Source organism: Pleurodeles waltl, chromosome 7, assembly GCF_031143425.1.
Source record: "Pleurodeles waltl isolate 20211129_DDA chromosome 7, aPleWal1.hap1.20221129, whole genome shotgun sequence".
Taxonomy (NCBI): Eukaryota; Metazoa; Chordata; class Amphibia; order Caudata; family Salamandridae; genus Pleurodeles; species Pleurodeles waltl.
Genome location: NC_090446.1, coordinates 958,443,247 through 958,464,672, shown reverse-complemented (window position 1 = coordinate 958,464,672; position 21,426 = coordinate 958,443,247). Strand labels below are relative to the sequence as shown.

At 43.0% G+C, this 21,426-nt stretch overlaps 1 protein-coding gene across 4 annotated transcripts in view; it reads left to right on the top strand.

Moving 5' to 3' along the window:
• The window catches only part of USP36 (ubiquitin specific peptidase 36), a 523,175-nt gene that overhangs the window by 272,362 nt on the left and 229,387 nt on the right, over positions 1–21,426 (top strand). For all 4 annotated transcript variants that reach the window (XM_069199674.1, XM_069199675.1, XM_069199676.1 and 1 more), the window contains exons 11-12: positions 17,042–17,142; positions 18,108–18,246. In XM_069199674.1, coding sequence (XP_069055775.1) covers positions 17,042–17,142; positions 18,108–18,246 — 240 coding nt within the window. The remainder of the gene's footprint in view (positions 1–17,041; positions 17,143–18,107; positions 18,247–21,426) is intronic.

The following is a 21,426-nucleotide window of genomic DNA, read 5'->3' as shown; positions in this document are numbered from 1 at the left end:
ACCATAGGGGATGCTACGAATCAGACTGATAGGATGTGCACTCCGAGAAGACTATTACCAGCTGTTTTCTTCCTATGTAGTCTAGGGATTAAGCCTTGATCAGTTGCCATAACTTCAACATCTAAGAACTCAACACTACTAGGGTGCATATCTTCCGTAAATCTCAGATTATATTCATTACATTTAGATTTTATACAAATTGCATTGCTGAAATCTCATCCCCCTTCCAAATCAAAAAGATGTTGTCAATAAAACGACACCATAGAATCACATTCCTATCAAATTCAATTATAGTTTCCGATACTTGCTCCTCCCACCAGCCCATGAATAAATTTGCATAGCTGGGGGCAAAGCAAGTACCCATAGGTATCCCCTGCACTTGTCTATACACCTGACCATCTAAGATAAATTATTCCTAAGGCAAAACTTGATCATGTCACATAACATTTCAGAGTGAAAGAACAATGATAATGATCTTGCTCTTAGAAAATGTCTAATAGCTTTCACCCCCAAATCATGATCTATACATGTGTACAAACTGGTAACATCCAAGGTTAATAATAAATAATCATCCTCCCATTGGATACCCTCAGTGATCTTTAAGAAATGCGTTGTATCCTTTAAATATGAAGGTATTGTCTCAACAAATGGACGTAAGAAGTAGTCAATATATTTTGATGTATTCTCTAGAAGGGAACCAATAGCCGAGACTATAGGTCTACCTGGAGGACTTATCCGGTCTTTATGGATCTTGGGTAAAAGATATAATATTGGGATTTTGGGATAATTACATTTAAGAAATAGGAATTCTTCCCATTCTATTAGGCATCTTTCCCTCCAATCAACCAACATACCATAATACTCCTCATTCATCAATTTGACATCTTCATAACCAACCTTTCTATAACATTCACTGTTATTCAATTGTCTTATCCCTTCAGCCACATATCTGCTAACATCTTGTACCACTACATTGCCACCCTTGTCAGATTGTCTGATGACAATGGTGTGATCTCTTTTCAAATCCTGAAGGGCTTTCCATTGCAATCCTGTTAAATTAATTTTTTCTTTTTTATCTCATCTCTCACATTATATCTCATCTTTTTCAATTGTTTCATAATCTCTCGTTCAAATATATCTAAAGCATCACACTGAATTGTCGGTAAAAATGTGGATTTAGGTTTAAACTTGCTCACACATTTACCATCTAAAGAAATACCCAATCCATCCAGATTTAAGATCGAATCCTCATGGGCAGTTGTACCATCACACATATCTGGAAGTGTATATAAAACCTCTATATCAGAGATACACAGGTTACTATTCTCTTGTCTTTCTACAGTTGTCTCCTTATTCTTTACCTTAGTCTGATACCATTTTCTTAATTTCAGATTCCTAATAAACTTGAAGGTATCTATCCTGGTTTGAGCATAGTTAAAACAACCTGTCGGGCAAAAGGAAAGACCCAAAGATAAGAGGCTCTGTAGGAAGTTGGTTCTGTATGCACTATTTCAAAGTAAGGAATAGTATGCACAGAGTCCAAGGGTTCCCCTGAGAGGTAAGATAGTGGCAAAAAGAGATAATACTAATGCTCTATTTTGTGGTAGTGTGGTTGAGCAGTAGGCTTATCCAAGGAGTAGTGTTAAGCATTTGTTGTACATACACACAGGCAATAAATGAGGAACAAACACTCCGAGACAAATCCAGCCAATAGGTTTTGTTATAGAAAAATATATTTTCTTAGTTTATTTTAAGAACCACAGGTTCAAATTCTACATGTAATATCTCATTTGAAAGGTATTGCAGGTAAGTACTTTAGGAACTTTGAATAATCACGGTAGCATATATACTTTTTACATAAAACACAATAAGCTGTTTTAAAAGTGGACACAGTGCAATTTTCACAGTTCCTGGGGGAGGTAAAGTATTGTTAGGTTTCACAGGTAAGTAAGTCACTTACAGGTTTCAGTTTTGGGTCCAAGGTAGCCCACCGTAGGGGGTTCAGAGCAACCCCAAAGTTACCACACCAGCAGCTCAGGGCCGGTCAGGTGCAGAGGTCAAAGAGGTGCCCAAAACACATAGGCTTCAATGGAGAGAAGGGGGTGCCCCGGTTCCGGTCTGCCAGCAGGTAAGTACCCGCGTCTTCGGAGGGCAGACCAGGGGGGTTTTGTAGGGCACCGGGGGGGACACAAGTCAGCACAAAAAGTACACCCTCAGCAGCGCGGGGGCGGCCGGGTGCAGTGTGCAAACACGCGTCGGGTTTTCAATGGTTTTCAATGAGAGACCAAGGGGCCTCTTCAGCGATGCAGGCAGGCAAGGGGGGGGCTTCCTCGGGGTAGCCACCACCTGGGCAAGGGAGAGGGCCTCCTGGGGGTCACTCCTGCACAGAAGTTCCGTTCCTTCAGGTGCTGGGGGCTGCGGGTGCAGGGTCTTTTCCAGCCGTCGGGACTTTAGGTTCAGGCAGTCGCGGTCAGGGGGAGCCTCGGGATTCCCTCTGCAGGCGTCGCTGTGGGGGCTCAGGGGGGACAACTTTGGTTACTCACGGACTCGGAGTCGCCGGAGGGTCCTCCCTGAGGTGTTGGTTCTCGACCAGTCGATTCGGGGTCGCCGGGTGCCGTGTTGCAAGTCTCACGCTTCTTGCGGGGAGTTGCAGGGGTCTTTAAATCTGCTCCTTTGTAACAAAGTTGCAGTTCTTTTGGAGCAGTGCCGCTGTCCTCAGGAGTTTCTTGTCTTTCTTGAAGCAGGGCAGTCCTCAGAGGATTCAGAGGTCGCTGGTCCCTTGGAAAGCGTCGCTGGAGCAGGTTTCTTTGGAAGGCAGGAGACAGGCCGGTAAGTCTGGGGCCAAAGCAGTTGGTGTCTTCTGTTCTTCCTCTGCAGGGGTTTTTCAGCTCAGCAGTCTTCTTCTTCTTGTAGTTTCAGGAATCTAAAGTTTTAGGTTCAGGGAAGCCCTTAAATACTAAATTTAAGGGCGTGTTTAGGTCTGGGGGGTTAGTAGCCAATGGCTACTAGCCCTGAGGGTGGGTACACCCTCTTTGTGCCTCCTCCCAAGGGGAGGGGGGTCACATCCCTAATCCTATTGGGGAATCCTCCATCTGCAAGATGGAGGATTTCTAAAAGTTAGTCACTTCAGCTCAGGACACCTTAGGGGCTGTCCTGACTGGCCAGTGACTCCTCCTTGTTATTCTCATTATTTCCCCCGGCCTTGCCGCCAAAAGTGGAGCTGTGGCCGGAGGGGGCGGGCAACTCCACTAGCTGGAGTGCCCTGTGGTGCTGGAACAAAGGGGGTGAGCCTTTGAGGCTCACCGCCAGGTGTTACAGCTCCTGCCTGGGGGAGGTGTTAGCATCTTCACCCAGTGCAGGCTTTGTTACTGGCCTCAGAGTGACAAAGGCACTCTCCCCATGGGGCCAGCAACATGTCTCGGTTGTGGCAGGCTGCTGGATCCAGTCAGCCTACACAGATAGTCGGTCAAGGTTTCAGGGGGCACCTCTAAGGTGCCCTCTGGGGTGTATTTTACAATAAAATGTACACTGGCATCAGTGTGCATTTATTGTGCTGAGAAGTTTGATACCAAACTTCCCAGTTTTCAGTGTAGCCATTATGGTGCTGTGGAGTTCGTGTAAAACAGACTCCCAGACCATATACTCTTATGGCTACCCTGCACTTACAATGTCTTAGGTTTTGCTTAGACACTGTTGGGGCACAGTGCTCATGCACTGGTGCCCTCACCTAGGGTATAGTGCACCCTGCCTTAGGGCGGTAAGGCCTGCTAGAGGGGTGACTTATCTATACCTGCATAGGCAGTGAGAGGCTGGCATGGCACCCTGAGGGGAGTGCCATGTCGACTTACTCGTTTTGTTCTCACCAGCACACACAAGCTGGCAAGCAGTGTGTCTGTGCTGAGTGAGGGGTCTCCAGGGTGGCATAAGACATGCTGCAGCCCTTAGAGACCTTCCTTGGCATCAGGGCCCTTGGTACCAGGGGTACCATTTACAAGGGACTTATCTGGATGCCAGGGTGTGCCAATTGTGGATACAAAAGTACAGGTTAGGGAAAGAACACTGGTGCTGGGGCCTGGTTAGCAGGCCTCAGCACACTTTCAATTCAAAACATAGCATCAGCAAAGGCAAAAAGTCAGGGGGTAACCATGCCAAGGAGGCATTTCCTTACAGGCTCTCTTCCACATCAGACAGCACTCTGCTAGAGAGATTAATAACATTCATAACATTCATTTTCGGGCGCGAGTTACCACCCCCAAAGATCTTGTATCTTCTTCTACATCTCCTCTTCTTTGCCTGTCTGTTCCTCTTCCTCTTCTTCTTCCTCTGGGTCCACTTCCTCTGCAGATGAGATTCCTTGTACTGATCTGTCCGTCCCGGATTTAAAAGTCGGAATTGTTTTAAAAAAATTAGATCTTTCAATTCCCTTATCAGGTATTAAACCTTTAGACAATATTGTTTCAGGTACATCAGAAAGATTACTGTCCGAGACTTCACTTTTCACTTGCTGCTCCGCTGGCACAGATGTTCTTTCCAAATCCTTTAAACTTAATTCAGACACTTCATCATTGTACATATGGTCATATTTACGTTGGAAAGTCAAAATATGACCTGTTTGATAAATCTTGAAGTCTCGTATACATTTTCTCTGCTTTTTATTGGTAATCTCTTCCTCCAATTTGAGTAGTTTCTTCTCCAAATTCTTCATAAATTCATCCAATGTCTCCTGTGTGATAATCCTCAATAGCTCCAACCAAACTTTTTCATTTTCATCTAGAATTTTACTCCTATCTTTGACTGCATATTTAATTAGTATTGACATCATGTTCAATTAACTTTGTTTGGAGTTATCCGCCCTTTCTTCCAACATTTCTGGATCAGGATCCTCATAGGTTGGTATAGTATAAATTCTGAACCCTCTAGGAACCTACTCAACATCAATATACCTTTGCAGTGACTCAACTTCCCACCATTTAGATAGTTCTCTTCTGTCAAATTTCTCCAGTTTGTCATATAAAGTTTGTAGCTTCACTTTCACTCCAATATTCCCACAACCAGATTGGGTGAGCTGCACACCATCCATTTGGGGAAAAAAATAACTTCTTAGATTTCTCTTTACGTCTGGCTTCCCAAACAGAAGCCATAATTGCCATATTAAACTTGATTTCCTGATAGTATGTTTCAACAATATTCCAATTGTCGAGTACGAATGTGGATAAAAATAAATATTTTTTTACTTCAATTTCTATTTATTATCCACTGTGTTCTGCAAGTCATTGTAATAGGGGGTACAATTGCCTTCAAACAATTCACAGGGCACAGCAGCCGTGTATAAATTACTTCATATCAAATCCCAATGTTGGTAATGGATTTGAGCAGCTGTGCTCGCTCCCTTATATGTATCTCTGATATAGAGGTTTTACATACAGTTACAGATCTGTGTGATGGTACAACTGCCCATGACGATTCGATCTTAAATCTGGACGGATTGAGTATTTCTTTAGATGGTAAATGTGTGAGCAAGTTTAAACCTAAATCCACATTTTTACCGACAATTCAGTGTGATGCTTTAGATGTATTTGAACGAGAGATTACGAAACAATTGAAAAAGATGGGATATAATATGAGAAATGAGGTTAAAAAGAAAAAATGAATTTAACAGGATCGCAATGGAAAGCCCTTCAGGATTTGAAAAGATCATACCATTGTCATAAGACAATCTGACAAGGGTGGCAATGTAGTGGTACAAAATGTTAGCAGATATGTGGCTGAAGGGATAAGACAATTGAATAACAGTGAATGTTATAGAAAGGTTGGTTATGAAGATGTCAAACTGATGAATGAGGAGTATTATGGTATGTTGGTTGATTGGAGGGAGAGAGGCCTAATAGAATGGGAAGAATTCCTATTTCTTAAATGTGATTATCCCAAAATCCCAATATTATATCTTTTACCCAAGATGCATAAAGACAGGATAAGTCCTCCTGGAAGGCCTATAGTCTCGGCTATTGGTTCCCTTCTAGAGAATACATCAAAATATATTGACTACTTCTTGCGTCCATTTGTTGAGACAATTCCTTCATATTTAAAGGATACAACACATTTCTTAAAGATCATTGAGATTATCCAATGGGAGGATGATTATTTATTATTAACCTTGGATGTTACCAGTTTAGATATATATATATATATAGTTTATATGTATAGATCATGATTTGGGGCTGAAATTTATTAGACATTTTCTAAGAGCAAGATCATTATCATTGTTCTTTCACTCTGAAATGTTATGTGACCTGATCAAGTTTTGTCTGAGGAATAATTTATCTTTGATCAGCTGTATAGACAAGTGCAGGGGACAGCTATGGGTACTTGCTTTGCCCCCAGCTAATCAAATTGATTAATGGGCTGGGGGGAGGAGCAAGTATCGGAAACTATGATTGAATTTGATAGGAATGTGATTCTATGGTGTCGTTTTATTGACAGCATCTTTTTGATTTGGAAGAGGGATGAGATTTCAGCAATGCAATTTGTACAAAATCTAAATGATAATGAATATAATCTGAGATTTACGGAAGATATGCACCCTAGTAGTGTTGAGTTCTTAGATGTTGAAGTTATGGCAACTGATCAAGGCTTAATCCCTAGACTACATAGGAAGAAAACAGCTGGTAATAGTCTTCTCGATGCTCGGAGCGCACATCCAATCAGTCTGATTCGTAGCATCCCCTATGGTGAACTATTAAGAGCCCGTAGGAATTGTGGAAGTATGGCAGACTTTCATCAAAAGTGTGAAGTAATGTGCGAGAGGTTTAAAGAGAGACGCTATGGGGTTAAGATTATTGAACAAGCTAAACAGAAAGTGGAGAAATTGAACAGAGATGATCTCCTTTATCAGACAAGTAATCAGAGAAAGAAGGAAGACAAAGTTAGATTTATAACGACATTTAGTAATCAATCACAGAGATTACGGACTATTGTAAATAGAAGCTGGCATATTTTACAAACGGATCCAATCCTGAATGATTGTATTAATGAGAGACCTCAGATAACATTCAAGAGAAGTAGATTCCCTTAGGGATGATTTGTGTCGTAATGACATAATATGTGAAGGTAATAGTAAGAGCAATACAGTAAGGGAATACTTTTGCTGCATGAAATGCAAAGCCTGTAAGACAAGTAGTAACTGTAAGAAATTGAGAATACCAGGGAGAGATGAAGAGTTTGTCATTAAAGGTAGTTATGATGGTGGTACCATATACTGTGTGTATTGCTTAATATGCCCCTGTGATAAATTATATGTAGAGAGCACAATTCACAGTGCTAAAAAACGAGTTTTGGAACACAGGCGAGCGATTAAGAATTATGACAAAAGTTATCTAGTGGCGAGACACTTCTTTAGTCATCATTTAGGTAATGAAAATCTGTTGTGGTTATTGACCAGGTGAAATCTAATAAACGGGGTGGCAAGAGAGAGCGATTATTGAGAATCATGGAATCAAGATATATTATAGATTTTGAGACTTTGGACCCCGTGGGGTTGAACTCAAGTGAAGAATTGAGCATCCATGTGGGTTAATTGTTTGATTATATGTTGTTATACATATCAGGGTGTTGGTTTTGGGTTAATATGCACTTTTTACATTAATAGGATCAGGACCAAATTATATATAACGGCAGGGGAATGAAATAAAAATTAGATAAATGTCATTTATAAATTATATAGAGTATGTTTACCGTGCAATTGACTTTGCCCACTTGGGCCAGAATGCTCTATTAGTGCTGAATATGAATATAATGAAATCATAGGAACAGTTATTGAGGAATTGTGCAGACTTCAATTTATGAAATAAGTAGAGAAATGTACAGTATATCTTTGAGTATGTTTTCAGCGTAGCCTAATAGATAATTTATAAACAGAGTATAGTTATATTTGATTATTGTAATTTTGATTTGAGAGTATTTAATTGCATTGGTGCATTTATTATGTGTGTATATATATATATATATATATATATATATATATATAAAATTTGACATTCAAAGATGGCCGCCACCGATACAAGTGAAATAATGTATGAGCTTAAGTTGGTCCGTTTTTTTATGTCATTGTTTTGGGTTATTTGAATGAGTTGCCATGACAATACTCTATCCGTGACAAAGGCTTTCAGCCGAATGGTATGTTATGTTATAGTCTTTTATGAAGCGCATGGTTTCCCAAAAACATCACAGCGCTGATAGCAAACCTCTAAGATAGTCTAGTGGTTATACTCTGCAATTCCAGGTTTTAAGTATCCACCGAAAGGACAGTTCATGGCTAGTAAGGCGAAGGGTAAGAGGCAGTGAATTCCATAACTTGGCTCCAAGGTAGGCTATGGAACTTCCGCCCCACCTGGATTTGTTTACTCTGGGGACTGAGGCCAAAGCTGCTGATGAGGACCTAAGCTGTCTAACTGGCCTATGGAAAGAAGCTAATGACCTTAGCAGAGGGGGCCCTTGATTACGTAAGGCCCTGTGGACACAACACAAGGTTTTAAACTTTATGCGATGTGTGGTAGCCAATGGAAGGAAGATATAGCTGCTTTGGCTGAAACATGTCTCTGTGTATTTAAAAGAAGGCGGGCACAGGCATTCTGCACCACCTGCAACTTTCTAGTCACATATTGTGGGGAACTAAGATACAGTGCATTGCCATAGTGTAACCGGGAAACAATAAGGGCCTGAGTCTTTTCGCAATAAATGGAAGAATTTTAAAAACCTTCCTCAAAAGCCTAAGCAAGCCAAAACATGTTGAGGAAATCTTATTAACATGATGTTCCGTGCTAAGCCGTGGGTCCAGCCTGACTCCTAAGCTCTTAATATTATCTTTAGGGGAGGGCAGGTTTTCCAAGGATTTCAAAATATTTAAGTATTGATCCCCAATCGAGGGCTATATCCTAGTATCATTACTTCGGTCTTGTCTCCATTAAGCTTATATTCAGGCATCCATCCCAACAATACCTGCAGGCATAGGGCGAGTGACGAACAGTTAGAGCTGGAGTTGGTGGACAATGATACTACCAGCTGAGTGTCATCTGCATAAGACACCAATGAGAGACCAAAGGGCTTCACTAGCTCTGCATATAAATCTTGAATAGTGTCAGACTAAGCGACGAGCCCTGTGGCACTCCACAGCTGCTCTTAACACGACTGAATAGAAAAGGCTGGACCAGTACCTGAAACGATCTCCTTTCCAAAAAAGAGTAAATACATCCCAAGGCACTACCAAAGATTCTGACTGCCCTCTTTCTCAGAAGTAATGTATCCTGATCAACCATGTCGAAGGCAACATTAAGGTCAAGAAGGATAATAGCCGTCACAATCCCCTGATCTAGATGCCTTCCGGCCTCTTCCGTGACTTCAATCAGAGCCGATTCTGTGCTGTGAAGTGGTCTAAAGCCCATCTGGGTGGGATGAAGGACATTGTTATCTTCAAGAAAACTTGAGAGTTGGGCATTAACATGCATTTCAATTATTTCAGATAAGGCTGGCAGCAGAGAAATGGGCCTGTAGTTATTCAGCTGAGCTGCATCAGGGTTACGCTTTTTTGGCAGAGGTTTGACTATACCATGTTTCTGTTGTTGCGGAACCAAGACTCCTAGAAAATGAGTAGTTTAGGAGATCAATAAGAAGTGGAAGAAGCACCTTGAGCCAGCACCTAAGGAGGGGCTGGGTTGAGCTGGGACCCCGATTTGAGAGCAGCAAGTAACTTGGATACCATGTCCTTGGAGAGGGGGGCAGATTGGAAGTGGAAAGAATGATATTCTGATCTATAAAATCAGTAGCCTGAGGAGAGTTTACTGGAAAAGCTGAATAGATATATTTTTTGTTGAAAAAACAATGCCAGATTATTACTATGTTCTTGGGAGGGATTCATAAGTGAGTGTAAGGCTGTGCAATTTCCTTAATTATTTGGAAAATCTCTTCTGGCGAGTTTGATGACTGCTCAGTTCTAGTAGCGCAATAGATAGATTGAGCTAATTTAATTTCTGAGTGGAAAAATCTGATTTCTTTCCTATACTCCTGCTTCAGTGTCACTTCATAAGATTTTCTCCATCTCCTTTCCAGACGCCTGCATTCCCTTTTTAGGTTGTGAAGATGCGGAGAGAACCAAGGAGCGCCTTTTATATGGCACCGCAGGTTTGATAGAATAAGGAAGCAGTGTGTCTAAACTTTTGGGGAGCCAATCTTTAAATGACTCTAGATGGCAAACTTCATTATCCCTGAGAGAGGGTTTCAGTGTTTCAAGAGAATTGATCCATTCGCTGGCCTTAAGCTTATGCTTAGTTAAGCTAAATTAATCCTAATTAGGAAATGGTCAGACCAAGCCAAAGGACGGGGAGGCATGGAAGTTAAGCCAACTATGTTACTGAAAACTAAATCAGTAGTGTGGCCGTTAACATACGTAGGACCCCTAACCATTGGGACAACTCTCATGCGGCCATATCAGTAAGTAGATTTTTGTCAGCCGAGTTTTCTAAATCCTCTGCATGAATATTAAAATCATACAAGACCGTAAAATTGGTTTTTTTTACATATTAATTCAGAAATATGATCTAAGAGAGATTGTAGAACGGTTTCTGGAGGGCTGGGGGTCTATGCACAAGGGCTCCTGGAAAAGTGAATTGAGGATTTAGTGTAATAGAAAAATACATACTTTCACAACCCTGTATCTGTAAAGGCTGGGCGGTGAGCTTTACTGATTCCCTGTAGATGATGGCAATTCCCCCACCTCTTGAGTTGTCTCTATCCAGCCTACTTATCAAGTAGTCTTGGGGTAACGCCAAGGCTACATCTGGAAATGACCGCTTATTAAGCCAGGTCTCAGTGAGAAACAAGGCGGTCGGTGCGCGATCACTGAGAAGTAGGCATATATCAAGTTTATGAGCTGCCAAGGAGCGACAATTGGCGAAAAGAAAACCACTGTGTTCGATGGCATCTGTCGCTGTAGATACGCATGTTTTGCAATAGCTCGCCATCTGGTGTTGGGCCGGAGTGTTACAAGTTGTTTTTCTTCGAAGAAGTCTTTCGAGTCACGGGACCGAGTGACTCCTCCTTTTGTCTCCATTGCGCATGGGCGTCGACTCCATCTTCGATTGTTTTTTTTCCGCCATCGGGTTCGGACGTGTTCCTGTCGCTCCGAGTTTCGGAACGGAAAGATAGCTAATTTCGGAAGATTTTCGTCGGTATTGTTGCGTTAGGGATCGGCGTAGTTAGATTCAACACCGCGTCGAAGGATCGAAGAGCTCCGGTGCCCTTCGGGGGTAGTTTTTTCGATCCCCCGTCGGGGCCTGGTCGGCCCGACCGCGTGCTGAAGAACGCCGATGGAACCGACCCCGTTCCGTTTCTGCCCCAAATGCCACAATAAATACCCCTATACAGACCAACACTTGGTCTGTAACCTGTGCCTGTCACCTGAGCACAGTGAAGACACCTGCGAGGCCTTTCGTGCGTTCCGGTCCCGAAAAACACTCCGAGACCGTCGAGCCAGAAGACTTCAGATGGCGTCCGCGCCGATAGCCCACCGAGAGTTCGAGGAACAAGAAGAGGAAGGTACCTTCTCGATCCAAGACTCAGACTCCGAAGGATTCGACGATACACAAACCGTGAGTAAGACGTCGAAAACCACTCAGAGGAAGATTTACAAGGCCCAGGGGACGCCACTGCCACCAGGCCATGGCTCCACCCATAAATTCGGTGACCGACCGTCGGCACCGAAAAAGGCCCAAACAGTGCCGAGATCGTCCGACTCCGGTCGAGACACCGGCACGCAGCCTTCTCGGGACCGAGAAAGTGCTGGAGACAAGCATCGACACCGAGATGCCGGTGTAGACACGGCTCGACGCTGAGACAGCGGCCCCGAAGAAGATCGGCGCCGACAGGTTTCGGCCCCGAAAATGAAAAAAGTCACCTCGGAGCCGAAAAAGGACGCAGACAGGGTTTCGGTCCCGAAACAAACTGCAACCGACCCAGCTTCAGGCTCTTATACAGAAGAGCACTCGCTAACCTCCCAAATGCAAAAGCATAGGTTTGAGGAAGAGCTACAATCAACTGATGTGGACCATACGCAAAAGCGTATTTTCATACAGCAGGGGACAGGAAAAATAAGCACCCTTCCCCCTATTAGAAGAAAGAGAAGGTTGGAGTTCCAAACTGAACAGACACCACAACCAAAAGTGGTGAAAAGAGTTACCCCACCACCCTCTCCTCCGCCCGTGATTAACGTCTCACCAGCACAAACTCCATCACACTCCCCAGCTCACACCACCATAAGCCAGGGTGACCAAGATCAAGACGCATGGGACCTATACGACGCCCCAGTGTCAGATAACAGTCCGGAGGCATACCCTACGAAGCCATCTCCACCAGAGGACAGCACCGCGTATTCTCAAGTGGTGGCTAGAGCAGCACAATTTCACAACGTAAGCCTCCACTCAGAACAGGTCGAGGATGATTTTTTATTCAACACACTCTCCTCCACCCACAGCTCATACCAAAGCCTGCCTATGCTCCCTGGTATGCTCCGGCACGCAAAAGAAATCTTTAAGGAGCCAGTCAAAAGTAGGGCAATCACACCAAGGGTGGAAAAAAAGTATAAGGCGCCTCCTACAGACCCGGTTTTCATCACTACACAGCTGCCACCAGACTCTGTCGTTGTAGGAGCAGCTAGGAAAAGGGCCAACTCCCACACATCTGGAGATGCACCACCCCCAGATAAAGAAAGCCGCAAGTTTGATGCAGCTGGTAAGAGAGTCGCAGCACAAGCCGCAAACCAGTGGCGCATCGCGAACTCCCAGGCACTACTTGCGCGCCATGACAGAGCCCATTGGGACGAGATGCAACATCTCATTGAACATCTGCCCAAGGACTTACAAAATAGGGCAAAACAAGTGGTTGAGGAGGGACAGACCATTTCCAACAACCAGATCCGCTCCTCCATGGACGCTGCAGATACAGCTGCACGGACAATTAGTACATCTGTAACTATCAGAAGGCATGCATGGCTCCGAACGTCTGGATTTAAACCAGAGATTCAACAAGCAGTTCTCAATATGCCTTTTAACGAAAAAGAACTGTTCGGTCCAGAAGTGGACACAGCGATTGAGAAACTCAAAAAAGATACGGACACTGCCAAAGCCATGGGCGCACTCTACTCCCCGCAGAGCAGAGGGAATTACAGCACATTCCGTAAAACACCCTTTAGAGGGGGGTTTCGGGGTCAGAGCACACAAGCCAGCACCTCACAAGCAACACCGTCCAGTTACCAGGGACAGTATAGAGGAGGTTTTCGGGGACAATATAGAGGAGGGCAATTCCCTAGGAATAGAGGAAGATTTCAGAGCCCCAAAACCCCTACTACTAAACAGTGACTCACATGTCACTCACCCCCTCCACACAACACCAGTGGGGGGAAGAATAAGTCATTATTACAAAGCATGGGAGGAAATCACTACAGACACTTGGGTTCTAGCAATTATCCAACATGGTTATTGCATAGAATTTCTACAATTCCCTCCAAACATACCACCAAAAGCACAAAATTTGACAAAACATCATTCCAATCTCCTGGAGATAGAAGTGCAGGCACTATTGCAAAAGAATGCAATCGAATTAGTGCCAAACACACAAATAAACACAGGAGTTTACTCACTGTACTTTCTGATACCAAAGAAGGACAAAACGCTGAGACCAATCCTAGACCTCAGAGTAGTGAACACTTTCATCAAATCAGACCACTTTCACATGGTCACACTACAAGAAGTATTGCCATTGCTAAAACTACACGACTACATGGCAACTTTAGACCTCAAGGATGCTTATTTCCATATACCAATACACCCATCGCACAGGAAATACCTAAGGTTTGTATTCAAGGGAATACATTACCAATTCAAGGTACTGCCTTTCGGATTAACAACCGCACCAAGAGTCTTTACCAAATGTCTAGCGGTAGTCGCTGCACACATAAGACGGCAGCAAATACATGTGTTCCCATATCTAGACGACTGGTTAATCAAGGCCCATTCGTTAATAGAGTGCTCAAATCACACAAATCATATCATACAAACCCTCTTCAAACTAGGGTTCACCGCCAACTTCACAAAATCCAAAATTCTGCCGCGCAAGGTACAACAATACCTAGGAGCCATAATAGACACATCAAAAGGAGTAGCCACTCCAAGTCCACAAAGAATTCAAAATTTCAACACCATCATACAACGCATGTATCCAACACAAAGGATACAAGCAAAGATGGTACTACAACTCCTAGGCATGATGTCTTCATGCATAGCCATTGTCCCAAACGCAAGACTGCACATGAGGCCCTTACAACAGTGCCTAGCATCACAATGGTCACAAGCACAGGGTCACCTTCTAGATCTGGTGTTAATAGACCGCCAAACTTACCTCTCGCTTCTGTGGTGGAACAACATAAATTTAAACAAAGGGCGGCCTTTCCAAGACCCAGTGCCACAATACGTAATAACAACAGATGCTTCCATGACAGGGTGGGGAGCACACCTCAATCAACACAGCATACAAGGACAATGGAACGTACATCAAACAAAACTGCATATAAATCACCTAGAACTTCTAGCAGTTTTTCAAGCACTAAAAGCTTTCCAACCAATAATAGTTCACAAATACATTCTCGTCAAAACAGACAACATGACAACAATGTATTATCTAAACAAGCAAGGGGGGAAGCACTCCACGCAGTTAAGCCTGCTAGCACAAAAGATTTGGCGTTGGGCAATTCACAACCAAATTCGCCTAATAGCACAATTTATACCAGGGATCCAAAATCAACTCGCAGACAATCTCTCGAGAGATCACCAACAGGTCCACGAATGGGAAATTCACCCCCAAATTCTGAACACTTATTTCAAACTCTGGGGAACACCTCAGATAGACTTGTTTGCGACAAAGGAGAACGCAAAATGCCAAAACTTCGCATCCAGATACCCACACAAACAGTCCCAAGGCAATGCCCTATGGATGAACTGGTCAGGGATATTTGCTTACGCTTTTCCTCCTCTCCCTCTCCTTCCTTACCTGGTAAACAAACTCAGTCACAACAAACTCAAACTCATATTAATAGCACCAACTTGGGCAAGGCAACCCTGGTACACAACGCTGCTAGACCTATCAGTAGTACCCTGCATCAAATTGCCCAACAGGCCAGATCTGTTGACACAACACAACCAAAAGATCAGACACCCAGATCCAGCATCGCTGAATCTAGCAATCTGGCTCCTGAAATCCTAGAATTCGGGCACTTACAACTTACCCAAGAATGTATGGAAGTCATAAAACAAGCCAGAAGGCCATCCACCAGGCACTGCTATGCAAGGAAATGGAAGAGGTTTGTTTGCTACTGCCATATTAATCAAATACAACCATTACACACAACTCCAGAACATGTAGTGGGTTACTTGCTTCACTTACAAAAATCTAACCTGGCTTTCTCTTCCATTAAAATACACCTTGCAGCAATATCTGCATACCTGCAGACTACCTATTCAACTTCCCTATATAAGATACCAGTCATTAAAGCATTCATGGAGGGCCTTAGGAGAATTATACCACCAAGAACACCACCTGTTCCTTCATGGAACCTAAATGTTGTCCTAACTAGACTTATGGGTCCACCTTTTGAACCCATGCACTCCTGCGAAATACAGTTCCTAACCTGGAAGGTGGCATTTCTCATCGCCATTACTTCCCTAAGAAGAGTAAGCGAGATTCAGGCGTTTACAATACAGGAACCTTTTATACAACTACACAAGAATAAGGTCGTCCTAAGGACCAATCCAAACTTTTTGCCAAAGGTTATTTCACCGTTCCATCTAAATCAAACAGTGGAACTTCCAGTGTTCTTTCCACAGCCAGATACCGTAGCTGAAAGGGCACTACATACATTAGATGTCAAAAGAGCATTGATGTATTACATTGACAGAACAAAGAACATCAGAAAGACTAAACAACTATTTATTGCATTTCAAAAACCTCATGCAGGAAACCCAATATCAAAACAAGGTATAGCCAGATGGATAGTTAAATGCATCCAAATCTGCTACCTTAAAGCTAAACGACAGCTGCCCATTACACCAAGGGCACACTCAACCAGAAAGAAAGGTGCTACCATGGCCTTTCTAGGAAACATCCCAATGCAAGAAATATGTAAGGCAGCCACATGGTCTACGCCTCACACATTCACCAAGCACTACTGTGTAGACGTGTTATCCGCACAACAAGCCACAGTAGGTCAAGCCGTATTAAGAACATTATTTCAGACTACTTCCACTCCTACAGGCTGATCCACCGCTTTTGGGGAGATAACTGCTTACTAGTCTATGCAAAACATGCGTATCTACAGCGACAGATGCCATCGAACTGAAAATGTCACTTACCCAGTGTACATCTGTTCGTGGCATCAGTCGCAGTAGATTCGCATGTGCCCACCCGCCTCACCGGGAGCCTGTAGCAGTTTGGAAGTTACCTTCAACTATTTGTATATGTATCATCTCAACCTTAAATAGGTGCATACTTAGTCACTCCATTGCATGGGCACTATTACTACAATTCAACTCCTACCTCACCCTCTGCGGGGAAAAACAATCGAAGATGGAGTCGACGCCCATGCGCAATGGAGACAAAAGGAGGAGTCACTCGGTCCCGTGACTCGAAAGACTTCTTCGAAGAAAAACAACTTGTAACACTCCGGCCCAACACCAGATGGCGAGCTATTGCAAAACATGCGAATCTACTGCGACTGATGCCACGAACAGATGTACACTGGGTAAGTGACATTTTCATTATATAGCCTTACACAAAGTAGGTTCAGGATTTTTACAAAAAGTGTACTTGTTAATGTATCTAATGGGCTGTACAGATAAAAGTTCAGATTGTGTATGTTCTGTACAGTGAACATAGTGCTACAACAAGCTTTACAGAGGGGTTGGATACCTTTCATGTATGTTGCTGTTACTCTTCTCGTCTCCAGGCCAGTAACGGGCAGTGGTACCAGATGAACGACTCCATAGTACATTCAAGCAACATCAAGGTAGTGCTGAACCAACAGGCCTATGTGCTCTTCTATCTAAGGTGAGACAATGTGCTGTGTGAATCCCATTAAAATAAAGTTTTGCCATATTCTCTAGAAATTGCACTTTCCTTTCTAACATTTCTGTAGATCCTAGGAAGGATCCTAGAGCAGGGGTTCCAGGAATGTCCTGAATGCCCTCACGTTTTACCACTATGTTCAGAAATCATCACTCCACAATACTTTTTAACCATGTGACACTAGAACATTTAATGATTCTCAGCCCTATTTCTCTCTGCTTGTTTCTGTGCCTTCTGTATAGCTTAGCTTTAAAGCTTTACTAAAACCTGAAACTGCAATCCTGCTCCAATTTCTTTCTGAATGTTGTGTTCCTAAATTAAGCCAGATTTTCTCAGCATGAAAAGGGGTTTGGAACCATTGTTTAAATATATTATCTATTTTTGTCTGTTCTAACCCCTTAACATTTCCTAGCATTGGCTCCAGGTTTTCTTCCTCCCACTATTTTGTGGTGTTTTATTTCCTCAGCTTTCCTTCTGCTTGCCTGCAATGTAAGGTGCAATTCTTTATCTGTGCAAGGAGTTCTAGTATCCACATTTTTTATATATTCCTTTTGACCTCTGTATCTTAACCTGAGTTTTAAGTGTTTTTATTGGTTGTTTTCCATTGTACGTTGGTGGCATACACCTCGCCCCATTTTTTTGTATTGTTTTACAAACCCTCTGATCTGTCAATGTAACTAGTGGCAGTTTTTTTTATGTATGTATTTGTTCCAACATGTTTTCTTATCTCCTGTGAACATCTTCATCCAATTTCAAGTCTTGTTTTGCAAGTCATAGCTTTGTTGTCTTTCTTCTTTCTAACTTGACTGTCAGTGATTTTAAGTACTCCTGGACTTCCCTCTTTTCATGTCATGAAAAGGTTGTTTAATTCTCTGTTGTGCAGTTATTGTGGTTTATTATTGGAAACACTTGAGTCTTTCTTTTTTACTTGTTGTTGTCCATGTCAGAATTCCGGATTCCAGGAAGAGTTCTGAGGCTTCATTTTATAAAAGCTCGGGCAGCCTGTCAAACAGACCTGTCACTGTTCCAGATCCTGCAAAAAAGAACACAATGAATGGCTCTCACTCTTCCCCTGCGATTGGAATGGTAAGTGTTTTAGGATAATACAAGAGGGGAGTTCAGGGAGCCTATCAAAATCTAAGCTAGGTTGAACCATCCTGTCCTCCTTTTGAAGGAAACATCTATACACCCATTGGTGATGTCCCATTCAGGTACCTTGTTGGTTGCCATAAGTGCAGTTCTGAGTCAGAAGCAATGTTCCCTGTAATGCGCGCGCGCACCTTTCCTTCCCCCATCGCGCAGGCCCTTTCGGCAAGCGCGCACGTTAATAAATAAGCCTTTTAGAGCGATATACGTGCTCCCCTAAGGCAGATAATGCTCATATTTGAATCTGGATTGAAGTCAATGAAAACAGCTTTTAAGGCCGCGGGGAGTGTTTTAAACATCATTTGGCGCACTTTAGCATACAAGCGAGCAAGTGATATTTATGTTGAAAATTAATGGTTAATGAGCTAGGAAATGCTTCAGAATAGTAGGAAATGTGCTGTTATCAACTTTTCCATCATTGTCATACTTCATAGTTGTTTATGTGCATTATCACTTTCTCAGCTCAAATAAGCCTTTTAGAGCGATAGTCGTGCTCTCCTATTGCAGAAAATGCTCATATTTGAATCTGGATTGAAGTCAATGAAAACAGCGTTTAAAGGCCGCTGGCAATGTTCCTCTGTTTTCTCTAACTGGGGTGTAGGTGGCACTTAACAGGTCATGTCCTTGGGGTGTGCATCCAGGTCACAATACTGCCTTGATGCCCTATTGCATGGAGCAATGATATCCCTTTTTTGCTTTAGTGGTATGGAGAGGCTAATGCCAAAGATCTTGGCTAGTTATGCGCTGCGCGCGTGTGAATGGTAAATTTCTTGGCGCACGTATCCTTGGCTGCAGCGCACAGAGACCGCACACTGCTGCACACAGTGGAAAAAAATTAGAGGGAACATTGGTCAGAAGTGACCCTTGTACGCATGTTGCAAGTTTTACTGTAGTCAAGTTGGTAGTACTCCTTTTGGACTCTATAAGCGTTTGATTGTTGAGTTCTGCCAGGAACACTTCCTGCACTCAGTCTAGGAATTCGGTTTGGTAATGAATGTTGTAATGTTTACTTTGAGGTCAAACAAAAAGATTGTGAAGATTTGGGTATCTAGCATGAGGGATTGTTCTGAAGGGATAAAGTAAAAAAAAAAAAAATTGTGTTAAAAACAACGCTGTAAAGAAGTTGGACTTTGTTTGAAAAGTGTGAGATGGTAATCTTTTTTTTGCTTTATATCAGCAGCGGCATGCACAAAAAGTGAGGGAAAGTGCAAAACAGAATGCTAAGAGAATCCTTATTCATTCAAAGATCCTTTTAGGAGCTTTACTGAGAGTGATGATGGGCTGAAATGCTGTGGAGCAACAATTTTGACCTAGAGAGTATTCCCTTAGTCCTAAACCCCAGGCATATTAGTAGCGATCATGGCTTCTGCATGTCAGTCATTTCTCCAAAATTGATTTTCATGAATTTACTTTTTCAGCATGTCTATTTTCTGATTCCGAATCTGTCAATTATTCCGCCACCTAGTGCTTGGGTCTGAACTTTTTTTTTGTCTTTCTTAGCCCCACCCTTTTTTTTACGTCGCCGATGTTGAGTTTTATACCATTTAGTGCTATGTCCTCTCTGAGATGTCAGACTCGTGCTCTGGAATCCCTTCGATGTAGTCACCATCTTCAGCTTCTTTTTTACACTGTTGAGGCCTGGGAGCAAAGAGGAGACCCGGAGCTGGGGATGAAGCTGCATTGCAGGGTATAGTTTTAATCAAAGAAAACAGAGAATATAGTTAAAATATATCAAAGATCACAACAAATATCATTTGGTAATGCAAAGACGGGGAAAAACATCAAACAATACTGAAGAAATGAGAAGCCAGAAGCACATCAAGACCACATGGCTCAGAGAATGGGAAAGGAGTTTGGAGCCCCCTCCCATGTATGTATGTATGTGAATATGAAATATATATATATATATATATATATATATATATATATATATGTGTGTGTGTGTTCAATGGCATGTGTAGCTGCAGATACATATGCTATGCATTGCTTCCACCATCTGGTGTTGGGCTCAGAGTGTTACAAGTTGTTTTTCTTCGAAGAAGTCTTTTCGGAGTCACAGGATCGAGTGACTCCTCCTTTCGGTCATACTGCGCAAGGGCATCGACTCCTTTGTTAGATTGTTTTTTCTTTCCGCTGTCGGGTTCGGACGGGTTTCCGTTCCGAGATTTTGAATTGGAAACTCTAGATAACTTTCTTTCACCATTGTTATTGTTTCAATCGCGCTTTTCATCTATAGTCGAGCCGATAGTACAGTTGAAAACCAATTTTCGTCCTTCTGGGCGCGAGTGCCCATCTCGGGCCTGTTTGGGCCTTCCGCCTCAAAGCCTGATGGATGGGACTCAATTACGATTCTATCCTCGCTGCCACGTGAAATTTCCATACACAGATCAACACCTGGTATGTAATCTGTGTCTCTCTCCCGATCACCGAGAAGAGGATTGTGAAGCTTGTCGATCGTTCTGATCCAAGAAGACACTGCGTGACCGGAGAGCCAGGAGACTGGAGATGCCGTCAAAGTACCGAGTATATCGACACACTTGAGGAAGAACAGGTGCAGATGGCAGGTTCCATTCAGGACACTGACTCAGAAGAAAACTCAGAGGAAGATAGCCAACTCATCACTGCTGGCCAGCACGTGAGTACGACCGCCCATACTCCCACTCCAAAAAAGTCCTCGAAGGCCTTGGGTGCACCACTGCCAGAGAGCCATGGTTCGACCCGTAGAAAATACTGGGCGATGGACCTTCTGGTTCGGCGCCGAAAAAGTCAACACCTACTTCGATACCGGAGTCGAGCAAAACCACCAAAAGCTCAACTTCTGAACCGAGTCGGCGTCCACACTCTTACGAGTCAAAACTTTGATGTTCTGCCTCGGGACCGAAACAGGCTGTATTTTCTGGCCCGAAAAAACTGCAAACTTCAGAGCTGAAAAAGTATTCTTACACAGATGAACAAGGACTTTGGAACCATCAAAATCAGAGCTCCAAGCCATATGTTGAACAGCCCTAAATCATCACTGAAATTCAACCCATTCTCGAAATCATGGATGAAAGATAATCAAGCAACCATATCAATAAAGAGACTGGCAGAATCATTACTGCACCTCTTCCACAGACTAAA